The sequence below is a fragment of the Oncorhynchus keta genome, chromosome 18 (assembly GCF_023373465.1).
Source record: "Oncorhynchus keta strain PuntledgeMale-10-30-2019 chromosome 18, Oket_V2, whole genome shotgun sequence".
Classification (NCBI taxonomy): domain Eukaryota; kingdom Metazoa; phylum Chordata; class Actinopteri; order Salmoniformes; family Salmonidae; genus Oncorhynchus; species Oncorhynchus keta.
In genome coordinates this window covers 55,469,490-55,484,193 of record NC_068438.1, presented here as the reverse complement: position 1 = coordinate 55,484,193, position 14,704 = coordinate 55,469,490, and the positions used below count along the sequence as shown (strand labels likewise).

The 14,704-nt window shown below is 39.0% G+C and overlaps 1 protein-coding gene across 1 annotated transcript in view; it reads right to left on the bottom strand.

The window, feature by feature from the left end:
• The window catches only part of trpc6b (transient receptor potential cation channel, subfamily C, member 6b), a 136,270-nt gene that overhangs the window by 74,083 nt on the left and 47,483 nt on the right, over nucleotides 1–14,704 (bottom strand). Inside the window, exon 5 of the mRNA XM_052468726.1 lies at nucleotides 14,065–14,281. Coding sequence (XP_052324686.1) covers nucleotides 14,065–14,281 — 217 coding nt within the window. The remainder of the gene's footprint in view (nucleotides 1–14,064; nucleotides 14,282–14,704) is intronic.

Below are 14,704 nucleotides of genomic sequence, written 5' to 3'. Positions count from 1 at the left end.
TGTGGTGCCAGTATATAAGAACAGATTAATGTGGCGTCAGTATATAAGAACAGACAAATGTGGTGCCAGTATATAAGAACAGACTAATGTGGTGCCAGTGTATAAGAACAGACTAATGTGGTGCCAGTATATAAGAACAGATTAATGTGGTGCCAGTATATAAAATCAGATTACTGTGGTGCCAGTATATAAAATCAGATTAATGTGGTGCCAGTATATAAAATCAGACTAATGTGGTGCCAGTATATAAAATCAGATTAATATGGTGCCAGTATATAAAATCAGACTAATGTGGTGCCAGTATATAAAATCAGACTAATGTGGTGCCAGTATATAAAATCAGATTAATGTGGTGCCAGTATATAAGAACAGACTAATGTGGTGCCAGTATATAAGAACAGATTAATGTGGTGCCAGTATATAAAATCAGATTACTGTGGTGCCAGTATATAAAATCAGATTAATGTGGTGCCAGTATATAAAATCAGACTAATGTGGTGCCAGTATATAAAATCAGATTAATGTGGTGCCAGTATATAAAATCAGACTAATGTGGTGCCAGTATATAAAATCAGACTAATGTGGTGCCAGTATATAAAATCAGATTAATGTGGTGCCAGTATATAAAATCAGACTAATGTGGTGCCAGTATATAAAATCAGATTAATGTGGTGCCAGTTTATAAAATCAGACTAATGTGGTGCCAGTATATAAAATCAGATTAATGTGGTGCCAGTATATAAAATGAGATTAATGTGGTGTCAGTATATAACATCAGATTAATGTGGTGCCAGTATATAAAATCAGACTAATGTGGTGCCAGTATATACAATCAGATTAATGTGGTGCCAGTATATAAGAACAGATTAATGTGGTGCCAGTATATAAAATCACATTAATGTGGTGCCAGTATATAAGAACAGACTAATGTGGTGCCAGTATATAAAATCAGACTAATGTGGTGCCAGTATATAAGAACAGACTAATGTGGTGCCAGTATATAAAATCAGATTAAGGTGGTGCCAGTATATAAAATCAGATTAATGTGGTGCCAGTATATAAAAACAGATTAATGTGGTGCCAGTATATAAGAACAGACTAATGTGGTGCCAGTATATAAAATCAGATTAAGGTGGTGCCAGTATATAAAATCAGACTAATGTGGTGCCAGTATATAAAAACAGATTAATGTGGTGCCAGTATATAAGGACAGACTAATATGGTGCCAGTATATAAGAACAGACTAATGTGGTGCCAGTATATAAGAACAGATTAATGTGGTGCCAGTATATAAAAACAGATTAATGTGGTGCCAGTATATAAGGACAGACTAATATGGTGCCAGTATATAAGAACAGACTAATGTGGTGCCAGTATATAAGAACAGATTAATGTGGTGCCAGTATATAAAAACAGATTAATGTGGTGCCAGTATATAAGGACAGACTAATATGGTGCCAGTATATAAGAACAGACTAATGTGGTGCCAGTATATAAAAACAGATTAATGTGGTGCCAGTATATAAGGACAGACTAATATGGTGCCAGTATATAAGAACAGACTAATGTGGTGCCAGTATATAAGAACAGATTAATGTGGTGCCAGTATATATAAGAACAGACTAATGTGGTGCCAGTATATAAAATCAGATTAATGTGGTGCCAGTATATAAAATCAGATTAATGTGGTGCCAGTATATAAAAACAGATTAATGTGGTGCCAGTATATAAGAACAGACTAATGTGGTGCCAGTATATAAAATCAGATTAAGGTGGTGCCAGTATATAAAATCAGACTAATGTGGTGCCAGTATATAAAAACAGATTAATGTGGTGCCAGTATATAAGGACAGACTAATATGGTGCCAGTATATAAGAACAGACTAATGTGGTGCCAGTATATAAGAACAGATTAATGTGGTGCCAGTATATATAAGAACAGACACATGCGGTGCCAGTATATAAGAACAGACTAATGTGGTGCCAGTGTATAAGAACAGACTAATGTGGTGCCAGTATATAAGAACAGATTAATGTGGTGCCAGTATATAAAATCAGATTACTGTGGTGCCAGTATATAAAATCTGATTAATGTGGTGCCAGTATATAACATCATATTAATGTGGTGCCAGTATATACAATCAGACTAATGTGGTGCCAGTATATAAAATCAGATTAATGTGGTGCCAGTATATAAGAACAGATTAATGTGGTGCCAGTATATAAAATCAGATTAATGTGGTGTCAGTATATAAAATCAGATTAATGTGGTGCCAGTTTATGAAATCAGACTAATGTGGTGCCAGTATATAAAATAAGATTAATGTAGTGCCAGTATATAAGAACAGATTAATGTGGTGCCAGTATATAAAATCAGATTAATGTGGTGCCAGTATATAAAATCAGATTAATGTGGTGCCAATATATAAGAACAGATTAATGTGGTGCCAGTATATAAAATCAGATTAATGTGGTGCCAGTATATAAAATCAGATTAATGTGGTGCCAGTATATAAAATCAGATTAATGTGGTGCCAGTATATAACGGCAGACTAATGTGGTGCCAGTATATAAAATCAGATTAATGTAGTGCCAGTATATAAGAACAGACTAATGTGGTGCCAGTATATAAAATCAGATTAATGTGGTGCCAGTATATAAAATCAGATTAATGTGGTGCCAGTATATAAAATCAGATTAATGTGGTGCCAGTATATAAGAATACATTAATGTGGTGCCGGTATATAAGAACAGACTAATGTGGTGCCAGTATATAAGAACAGATTAATGTGGCGTCAGTATATAAGAACAGACAAATGTGGTGCCAGTATATAAGAACAGACTAATGTGGTGCCAGTGTATAAGAACAGACTAATGTGGTGCCAGTATATAAGAACAGATTAATGTGGTGCCAGTATATAAAATCAGATTACTGTGGTGCCAGTATATAAAATCAGATTAATGTGGTGCCAGTATATAAAATCAGACTAATGTGGTGCCAGTATATAAAATCAGATTAATATGGTGCCAGTATATAAAATCAGACTAATGTGGTGCCAGTATATAAAATCAGACTAATGTGGTGCCAGTATATAAAATCAGATTAATGTGGTGCCAGTATATAAAATCAGACTAATGTGGTGCCAGTATATAAAATCAGATTAATGTGGTGCCAGTTTATAAAATCAGACTAATGTGGTGCCAGTATATAAAATCAGATTAATGTGGTGCCAGTATATAAAATGAGATTAATGTGGTGTCAGTATATAACATCAGATTAATGTGGTGCCAGTATATAAAATCAGACTAATGTGGTGCCAGTATATACAATCAGATTAATGTGGTGCCAGTATATAAGAACAGATTAATGTGGTGCCAGTATATAAAATCACATTAATGTGGTGCCAGTATATAAGAACAGACTAATGTGGTGCCAGTATATAAAATCAGATTAATGTGGTGCCAGTATATAAGAACAGACTAATGTGGTGCCAGTATATAAAATCAGATTAAGGTGGTGCCAGTATATAAAATCAGATTAATGTGGTGCCAGTATATAAAAACAGATTAATGTGGTGCCAGTATATAAGAACAGACTAATGTGGTGCCAGTATATAAAATCAGATTAAGGTGGTGCCAGTATATAAAATCAGACTAATGTGGTGCCAGTATATAAAAACAGATTAATGTGGTGCCAGTATATAAGGACAGACTAATATGGTGCCAGTATATAAGAACAGACTAATGTGGTGCCAGTATATAAGAACAGATTAATGTGGTGCCAGTATATAAAAACAGATTAATGTGGTGCCAGTATATATGACAGACTAATATGGTGCCAGTATATAAGAACAGACTAATGTGGTGCCAGTATATAAGAACAGATTAATGTGGTGCCAGTATATAAAAACAGATTAATGTGGTGCCAGTATATAAGGACAGACTAATATGGTGCCAGTATATAAGAACAGACTAATGTGGTGCCAGTATATAAAAACAGATTAATGTGGTGCCAGTATATAAGGACAGACTAATATGGTGCCAGTATATAAGAACAGACTAATGTGGTGCCAGTATATAAGAACAGATTAATGTGGTGCCAGTATATATAAGAACAGACTAATGTGGTGCCAGTATATAAAATCAGATTAATGTGGTGCCAGTATATAAAATCAGATTAATGTGGTGCCAGTATATAAAAACAGATTAATGTGGTGCCAGTATATAAGAACAGACTAATGTGGTGCCAGTATATAAAATCAGATTAAGGTGGTGCCAGTATATAAAATCAGACTAATGTGGTGCCAGTATATAAAAACAGATTAATGTGGTGCCAGTATATAAGGACAGACTAATATGGTGCCAGTATATAAGAACAGACTAATGTGGTGCCAGTATATAAGAACAGATTAATGTGGTGCCAGTATATATAAGAACAGACACATGCGGTGCCAGTATATAAGAACAGACTAATGTGGTGCCAGTGTATAAGAACAGACTAATGTGGTGCCAGTATATAAGAACAGATTAATGTGGTGCCAGTATATAAAATCAGATTACTGTGGTGCCAGTATATAAAATCTGATTAATGTGGTGCCAGTATATAACATCATATTAATGTGGTGCCAGTATATACAATCAGACTAATGTGGTGCCAGTATATAAAATCTGATTAATGTGGTGCCAGTATATAACATCATATTAATGTGGTGCCAGTATATACAATCAGACTAATGTGGTGCCAGTATATAAAATCAGATTAATGTGGTGCCAGTATATAAGAACAGATTAATGTGGTGCCAGTATATAAAATCAGATTAATGTGGTGTCAGTATATAAAATCAGATTAATGTGGTGCCAGTTTATGAAATCAGACTAATGTGGTGCCAGTATATAAAATCAGATTAATGTGGTGCCAGTATATAAGAACAGATTAATGTGGTGCCAGTATATAAAATCAGATTAATGTGGTGCCAGTATATAAGAACAGATTAATGTGGTGCCAGTATATAAAATCAGATTAATGTGGTGCCACTATATAAGAACAGATTAATGTGGTGCCAGTATATAAAATCAGATTAATGTGGTGCCAGTATATAAAATCAGATTAATGTGGTGCCAGTATATAAAATCAGATTAATGTGGTGCCAGTATATAAAATCAGATTAATGTGGTGCCAGTATATAAAATCAGATTAATGTGGTGCCAGTATATAAGAACAGATTAATGTGGTGCCAGTATATAAAATCAGATTAATGTGGTGCCAGTATATAAAATCAGATTAATGTGGTGCCAGTATATAAAATCAGATTAATGTGGTGCCAGTATATAAGAATACATTAATGTGGTGCCGGTATATAAGAACAGACTAATGTGGTGCCAGTATATAAGAACAGATTAATGTGGCGTCAGTATATAAGAACAGACAAATGTGGTGCCAGTATATAAGAACAGACTAATGTGGTGCCAGTGTATAAGAACAGACTAATGTGGTGCCAGTATATAAGAACAGATTAATGTGGTGCCAGTATATAAAATCAGATTACTGTGGTGCCAGTATATAAAATCAGATTAATGTGGTGCCAGTATATAAAATCAGACTAATGTGGTGCCAGTATATAAAATCAGATTAATATGGTGCCAGTATATAAAATCAGACTAATGTGGTGCCAGTATATAAAATCAGACTAATGTGGTGCCAGTATATAAAATCAGATTAATGTGGTGCCAGTATATAAGAACAGACTAATGTGGTGCCAGTATATAAGAACAGATTAATGTGGTGCCAGTATATAAAATCAGATTACTGTGGTGCCAGTATATAAAATCAGATTAATGTGGTGCCAGTATATAAAATCAGACTAATGTGGTGCCAGTATATAAAATCAGATTAATGTGGTGCCAGTATATAAAATCAGACTAATGTGGTGCCAGTATATAAAATCAGACTAATGTGGTGCCAGTATATAAAATCAGATTAATGTGGTGCCAGTATATAAAATCAGACTAATGTGGTGCCAGTATATAAAATCAGATTAATGTGGTGCCAGTTTATAAAATCAGACTAATGTGGTGCCAGTATATAAAATCAGATTAATGTGGTGCCAGTATATAAAATGAGATTAATGTGGTGTCAGTATATAACATCAGATTAATGTGGTGCCAGTATATAAAATCAGACTAATGTGGTGCCAGTATATACAATCAGATTAATGTGGTGCCAGTATATAAGAACAGATTAATGTGGTGCCAGTATATAAAATCACATTAATGTGGTGCCAGTATATAAGAACAGACTAATGTGGTGCCAGTATATAAGAACAGACTAATGTGGTGCCAGTATATAAGAACAGATTAATGTGGTGCCAGTATATAAAATCAGATTAAGGTGGTGCCAGTATATAAAATCAGACTAATGTGGTGCCAGTATATAAAAACAGATTAATGTGGTGCCAGTATATAAGGACAGACTAATATGGTGCCAGTATATAAAATCAGATTAAGGTGGTGCCAGTATATAAAATCAGACTAATGTGGTGCCAGTATATAAAAACAGATTAATGTGGTGCCAGTATATAAGGACAGACTAATATGGTGCCAGTATATAAGAACAGACTAATGTGGTGCCAGTATATAAGAACAGATTAATGTGGTGCCAGTATATAAAAACAGATTAATGTGGTGCCAGTATATAAGGACAGACTAATATGGTGCCAGTATATAAGAACAGACTAATGTGGTGCCAGTATATAAGAACAGATTAATGTGGTGCCAGTATATAAAAACAGATTCATGTGGTGCCAGTATATAAGGACAGACTAATATGGTGCCAGTATATAAGAACAGACTAATGTGGTGCCAGTATATAAAAACAGATTAATGTGGTGCCAGTATATAAGGACAGACTAATATGGTGCCAGTATATAAGAACAGACTAATGTGGTGCCAGTATATAAGAACAGATTAATGTGGTGCCAGTATATATAAGAACAGACTAATGTGGTGCCAGTATATAAAATCAGATTAATGTGGTGCCAGTATATAAAATCAGATTAATGTGGTGCCAGTATATAAAAACAGATTAATGTGGTGCCAGTATATAAGAACAGACTAATGTGGTGCCAGTATATAAAATCAGATTAAGGTGGTGCCAGTATATAAAATCAGACTAATGTGGTGCCAGTATATAAAAACAGATTAATGTGGTGCCAGTATATAAGGACAGACTAATATGGTGCCAGTATATAAGAACAGACTAATGTGGTGCCAGTATATAAGAACAGATTAATGTGGTGCCAGTATATATAAGAACAGACTAATGTGGTGCCAGTATATAAAATCAGATTAATGTGGTGCCAGTATATAAGAACAGACTAATGTGGTGCCAGTATATAAAATCTGATTAATGTGGTGCCAGTATATAAGAACAGATTAATGTGGTGCCAGTATATAAAATCAGATTAATGTGGTGCCAGTATATAAGAACAGATTAATGTGGTGCCAGTATATAAGAACAGATTAATGTGGTGCCAGTATATAAAATCAGATTAATGTGGTGCCAGTACATAAAATCAGATTAATGTGGTGCCAGTATATAAAATCAGATTAATGTGGTGCCAGTATATAAGAACAGATTAATGTGGTGCCAGTATATAAAATCAGATTAATGTGGTGCCAATATATAAAATCAGATTAATGTGGTGCCAGTATGTGTATCCCACATTTGGTATATTATATTCACTCTGCCCACAAATGAAATGTAATAGCTGTCATAAAACCTAAGACACTCAAGATTAGCAGCATGGATTGGAATGAGCTGGAGAGAAGAAGAGAGGCGGCAGGGTAGCCTAGTGGTTAGAGTGTTGGACTAGTAACCGGAATGAGCAGGAGAGAAGAAGAGAGAACAGCAGCATGGATTGGAATGAGCTGGAGAGAAGAAGAGAGAACAGCAGCATGGATTGGAATGAGCAGGAGAGAAGAAGAGAGAACAGCAGCATGGATTGGAATAAGCTGGAGAGAAGAAGAGAGAACAGCAGCATGGATTGGAATGAGCTGGAGAGAAGAAGAGAGAACAGCAGCATGGATTGGAATGAGCTGGAGAGAAGAAGAGAGAACAGCAGCATGGATTGGAATAAACTGGAGAGAAGAAGAGAGAACAGCAGCATGGATTGGAATGAGCTGGAGAGAAGAAGAGAGAACAGCAGCATGGATTGGAATAAGCTGGAGAGAAGAAGAGAGAACAGCAGCATGCATTGGAATAAGCTGGAGAGAAGAAGAGAGAACAGCAGCATGGATTGGAATGAGCTGGAGAGAAGAAGAGAGAACAGCAGCATGGATTGGAATAAGCTGGAGAGAAGAAGAGAGAACAGCAGCATGGATTGGAATGAGCTGGAGAGAAGAAGAGAGAACAGCAGCATGGATTGGAATGAGCTGGAGAGAAGAAGAGAGAACAGCTGCATGGGTTGGAATGAGCTGGAGAGAAGAAGAGAGAACCGCAGCATGGGTTGGAATGAGCTGGAGAGAAGAAGAGAGAACAGCAGCACGGGTTGGAATGAGCAGGAGAGAAGAAGAGAAAACAGCAGCATGGATTGGAATGAGCAAGAGAGAAGAAGAGAGAACAGCAGCATGGATTGGAATGAGCAGGAGAGAAGAAGAGAGAACAGCAGCATGGATTGGAATGAGCTGGAGAGAAGAAGAGAGAACAGCAGCATGGATTGGAATGAGCTGGAGAGAAGAAGAGAGAACAGCAGCATGGATTGGAATAAGCTGGAGAGAAGAAGAGAGAACAGCAGCAAGGATTGGAATGAGCTGGAGAGAAGAAGAGAGAACAGCAGCATGGATTGGAATGAGCTGGAGAGAAGAAGAGAGAACAGCAGCATGGATTGGAATGAGCTGGAGAGAAGAAGAGAGAACAGCAGCATGGATTGGAATAAGCTGGAGAGAAGAAGAGAGAACAGCAGCATGGATTGGAATGAGCTCGAGAGAAGAAGAGAGAACAGCAGCATGGATTGGAATGAGCTGGAGAGAAGAAGAGAGAACAGCAGCACGGGTTGGAATGAGCATGAGAGAAGAAGAGAAGACTTCCCTGAACTATGATGGAAAGGACTCATATCGGGTCTGCAGTAGATGTTCTTCTCATGTGCATTTCTTCAGTAAGCCGTATACAGTAAGTAGCTCTGTGGATAGGCCTCCCCAGGGGTAGATGTACCCCCAGGTTGTGAAGTACTGGCCTACAGTACAGCTACCTGAGGTGTGGTGGGCGTAACTAAGCAATCATATATTAGAGAGACTTGACTATCACATCAATGATTTGCATTCAATTAAACGTGTCCCCTTTCCCAGATCCCATCGACACAGACAGACATAGCTTATTTCTTCCAGTATGTGTAGCATACATTTGGTATCAATCCACATTCTATTCTATTTGGGCGGCAGGGTAGCCTAGTGGTTAGAGCGTTGGACAAGTAACCGAAAGTTTGCAAGTTCATATCCCCGAGCTGACAAGGTACAAATCTGTCGTTCTGCCCCTGAACAGGCATTTAACACACTGTTCCCAGGCCGTCATTGAAAATAAGAATTTGTTCTTAACTGATTTGCCTAGTTAAATAAATAAATAAAAGTTTAAAAAATTCTAGCCCCACATCACATGTCTGTGCTTGTCTGCCATATAATGTAACAGAGACATGGCTTTAAGTTCAATGCTTTGTCTAATTCAAAGTCAAATCTTTGCCAAGAACCCATCCAAGTAGACAAAGTGTATATGTTAAATATCTATTTCCTGGTGTCACATATGTTAGAGTGATTACAGTATTTTGTCCCCTCTGTGATTGTCAGTGTTCTGTCTTTGACCTCTGTGATCCTCCTCTGCTACAGGGCTATTTCAGAACAACAGTGTGGGAACCTCCCTCCCTTCACATAATGGGATGTAGACAAGTCACATCAAATTGCTGACGGGAAACAGGTAGGTTATTATAGACTGGTGACAGGCAGGTTATTATAGACTGATGAGAGGCCGGTTATTATAGACTGATGACAGGCTACAGGCCGGTTATTATAGACTGATGACAGGCCGGTTATTATAGATTGATGACAGGCCGGTTATTATAGACTGATGACAGGCTACAGGCCGGTTATTATAGACTGATGACAGGCCGGTTATTATAGACTGATGACAGGCTACAGGCCGGTTATTATAGACTGATGACAGGCCGGTTATTATAGACTGATGACAGGCTACAGGCCGGTTATTATAGACTGATGACAGGCCGGTTATTATAGACTGATGACAGGCTACAGGCCGGTTATTATAGACTGATGACAGGCTACAGGCAGGTTATTATAGACTGATGACAGGGAGGTTAGTATAGACTGATGACAGGCCGGTTATTATAGACTGATGACAGGCCGGTTATTATAGACTGATGACAGGCTACAGGCCGGTTATTATAGACTGATGACAGGCAACAGGCAGGTTATTATAGACTGATGACAGGCTACAGGCTGGTTATTATAGACTGATGACAGGCTACAGGCCGGTTATTATAGACTGATGACAGGCAACAGGCCGGTTATTATAGACTGATGACAGGCTACAGGCCGGTTATTATAGACTGATGACAGGCCGGTTATTATAGACTGATGACAGGCCGGTTATTATAGACTGATGACAGGCTACAGGTCGGTTATTATAGACTGATGACAGGCTGGTTATTATAGACTGATGACAGGCCGGTTATTATAGACTGATGACAGGCTACAGGCCGGTTATTATAGACTGATGACAGGCTACATACAGGTTATTATAGACTGATGACAGGGAGGTTAGTATGGACTGATGACAGGCCGGTTATTATAGACTGATGACAGGCTACAGGCCGGTAATTATAGACTGGTGACAGGCTACAGGCCGGTTATTATAGACTGATGACAGGCAACAGGCAGGTTATTATAGACTGATGACAGGCTACAGGCTGGTTATTATAGACTGATGACAGGCTACATGCCGGTTATTATAGACTGATTACAGGCCGGTTATTATAGACTGATGACAGGCTACAGGCCGGTTATTATAGACTGATGACAGGGAGGTTAGTATAGACTGATGACAGGCCGGTTTTCATAGACTGATGACAGGCTACAGGCCGGTAATTATAGACTGGTGACAGGCTACAGGCCGGTTATTATAGACTGATGACAGGCAACAGGCAGGTTATTATAGACTGATGACAGGCTACAGGCTGGTTATTATAGACTGATGACAGGCTACTGGCTGGTAATTATAGACTGATGACAGGCTACAGGCCGGTTATTATAGACTGATTACAGGCCGGTTATTATAGACTGGTGACAGGCTACAGGCCGGTTATTATAGACTCATGACAGGCTCCAGGCCGGTTGTTATAGACTGATGACAGGCCGGTTATTATAGACTGATGACAGGCCGGTTATTATAGACTGGTGACAGGCTACAGGCCGGTTATTATAGACTCATGACAGGCTCCAGGCCGGTTGTTATAGACTGATGACAGGCCGGTTATTATAGACTGATGACACGCCGGTTATTATAGACTGATGACAGGCCACTGGCTGGTTATTATAGACTGATGACAGGCTACAGGCCGGTTATTATAGACTGATGACAGGCAACAGGCCGGTTATTATAGACTGATGACAGGCTACAGGCCGGTTATTATAGACTGATGACAGGCCGGTTATTATAGACTGATGACAGAAAACCAGCAGTACTCCAGACCTGGTAGGATAAGAGTTTAACAGAAAACCAGCAGTACTCCAAACCTGGTAGGATAAGAGTTTAACAGAAAACCAGCAGTACTCCAGACCTGGTAGGATAGGAGTTTAACAGAAAACCAGCAGTACTCCAGACCTGGTAGGATAGGAGTTTAACAGAAAACCAGCAGTACTCCAGACCTGGTAGGATAGGAGTTTAACAGAAACCAGCAGTACTCCAGACCTGGTAGGATAAGAGTTTAACAGAAAACCAGCAGTACTCCAGACCTGGTAGGATAGGAGTTTAACAGAAAACCAGCAGTACTCCAGACCTGGTAGGATAGGAGTTTAACAGAAAACCAGCAGTACTCCAGACCTGGTAGGATAGGAGTTTAACAGAAAACCAGCAGTACTCCAGACCTGGTAGGATAGGAGCTTAACAGGAAACCAGCAGTACTCCAGACCTGGTCGGAAACCAGAAACACAAGCATTTCGCTACACTTGCATTAACATCTGCTAACCATGTGTATGTGACAACAAGAAAAAAGATTTTGAGAATCCCAAGTCATCAAGGCAAAGGGTGGCTACTTTGAATAATCTAAAATGTAAAATATATTTAGATTTGTTTAACAATTTTTTGGTGTTAGAATGACAATCACAGAGAAAGGGATGGTGCAACAAATCGTACAATTCCAACTATTGAATCCGGCAAGATAAGTATCTTAAGATAAGTATCTCAAGATAAGTATCTCGAGATAAGTATCTTGAGATAAGTATCTTGAGATAAGTATCTTAAGATAAGTATCTCAAGATAAGTATCTTGAGATAAGTATCTTGAGATAAGTATCTTAAGATAAGTATCTTGAGATAAGTATCTTGAGATAAGTATCTTGAGATAAGTATCTTGCAGGATTCAGTAGTTGGAATTGTACGATTTATTGAATTTTTTTGTCTCTCATCATCATTAAATCTCTGCTAACTAGGTCCATGGCAATCATTTGTGAACCATTTGCTTCCTGTTATCGAGATCAACCATTTGCCTCCTGTTATGGAGGTCAACCATTTGCTTCCTGTTATCGAGATCAACCATTTGCCTCCTGTTATGGAGGTCAACCATTTGCTTCCTGTTATCGAGGTCAACCATTTGCTTCCTGTTATGGAGGTGAACCATTTGTTTCCTGTTATGGAGGTCAACCATTTGCTTCCTGTTTTGGAGGTGAACCATTTGCTTCCTGTTATCGAGGTCAACCATTTGCTTCCTGTTATGGAGGTGAACCATTTGCTTCCTGTTATGGAGGTGAACCATTTGCTTCCTGTTATGGAGGTCAACCGTTTGCTTCCTGTTATGGAGGTCAACCATTTGCTTCCTGTTATGGAGGTCAACCATTTGCTTCCTGTTATGGAGGTCAACCATTTGCTTCCTGTTATCGAGGTCAACCATTTGCTTCCTGTTATGGAGGTCAACCATTTGCTTCCTGTTTTGGAGGTGAACCATTTGCTTCCTGTTATCGAGGTCAACCATTTGCTTCCTGTTATGGAGGTCAACCATTTGCTTCCTGTTATGGAGGTGAACCATTTGCTTCCTCTTATGGAGGTCAACCATTTGCTTCCTGTTATCGAGGTCAACCATTTGCTTCCTGTCATCGAGGTCAATGTTATTTAAGGGTTAGTGCTACCACCGCAATCTGATTGGCTGCATTTTTGCCCTCAGCACAGCCTCAATTCGTCAGGTCATGGACTCTACAAGGTCTTTAAAGCGTTCCACAGGGATGTTGGCCCATGTTGACTCCAATGCTTCCCACAGTTGTGTCAAGCTGGTTGGATGTCCTTTGGGTGGTGGACCGTTCTTGATACGCACGGGAAACTGTTGAGTGTGAAAAACCCAGCAGCGTTGCAGTTTTTGACACAAACTGGTGCGCCTGGTACCTACTACCATACCCCGTTCAAAGGCACTTAAATATTTGGTCTTGCCCATTCACCCTCTGAATTCCCACAGACACAATCCATGTCTCAATGTTCACAAAGATTAAAAATCCTTCTTTAACGTGACTCCTCCCCTTCATCTACACTGATAGAAGTGGATTTAACAGGTGACATCAATAAGGGATCATAGCTTTCACCTGGATTCACCTGGTCAGTAATGGAAAGAGTGGTTGTTCCTAATGTTTTGTACACTCAGTGTACGTGCGAGCATGCGTCTGTGTGTGTGTGTCCGTGTTTGTGTGTGCGCGCGCTCGCTCGCTCACATGCATATGTTATGTATGTACTACAGAAAATACACAATCATATTTATTATAATCAATATTTTGAACATAGTATATACAGTTTGCATATGACCTATGACCCAGGATATGATGAGTATCTCCATCCAGGTGAAGGGGGTGGTCGTCATCCTGAACAGCTGAGAGGGGTGGTCCTGTACTGTCATGTTAGGGAGCAGTTTGGTACCCTGGAAGCGATCCGCTGCATTCATTACCAGCAGGCCCAGGAAGATGGTGAAGGAAGCTGCATGGGCCACGAACTTCAGGAAGGGACCACGCATTATCTTCCCCAGCTGAGAAGAAGAAAGAAGATGAATAGTACCCCGATGGAATCACTGGGAACCCCAGAGACCAGAAGGACAGCCTTAAGGTAGATAAATAGTACCCCTATGGAACCATTGGGAACCCCAGAGACCAGAAGGACAGCCTTAAGGTAGATGAATAGTACCCCTATGGAACCCAGAGACCAGAAGGACAGCCTTAAGGTAGATGAATAGTACCCCTATGGAACCCCAGAGACCAGAAGGACAGCCTTAAGGTAGATGAATAGTACCCCGATGGAACCCCAGAGACCAGAAGGACAGCCTTAAGGTAGATGAATAGTACCCCGATGGAACCCCAGAGACCAGAAGGACAGCCTTAAGGTAGATGAATAGTACCCGTATGGAACCCCAGAGACCAGAAGGACAGCCTTAAGGTAGATGAATAGTACCCCG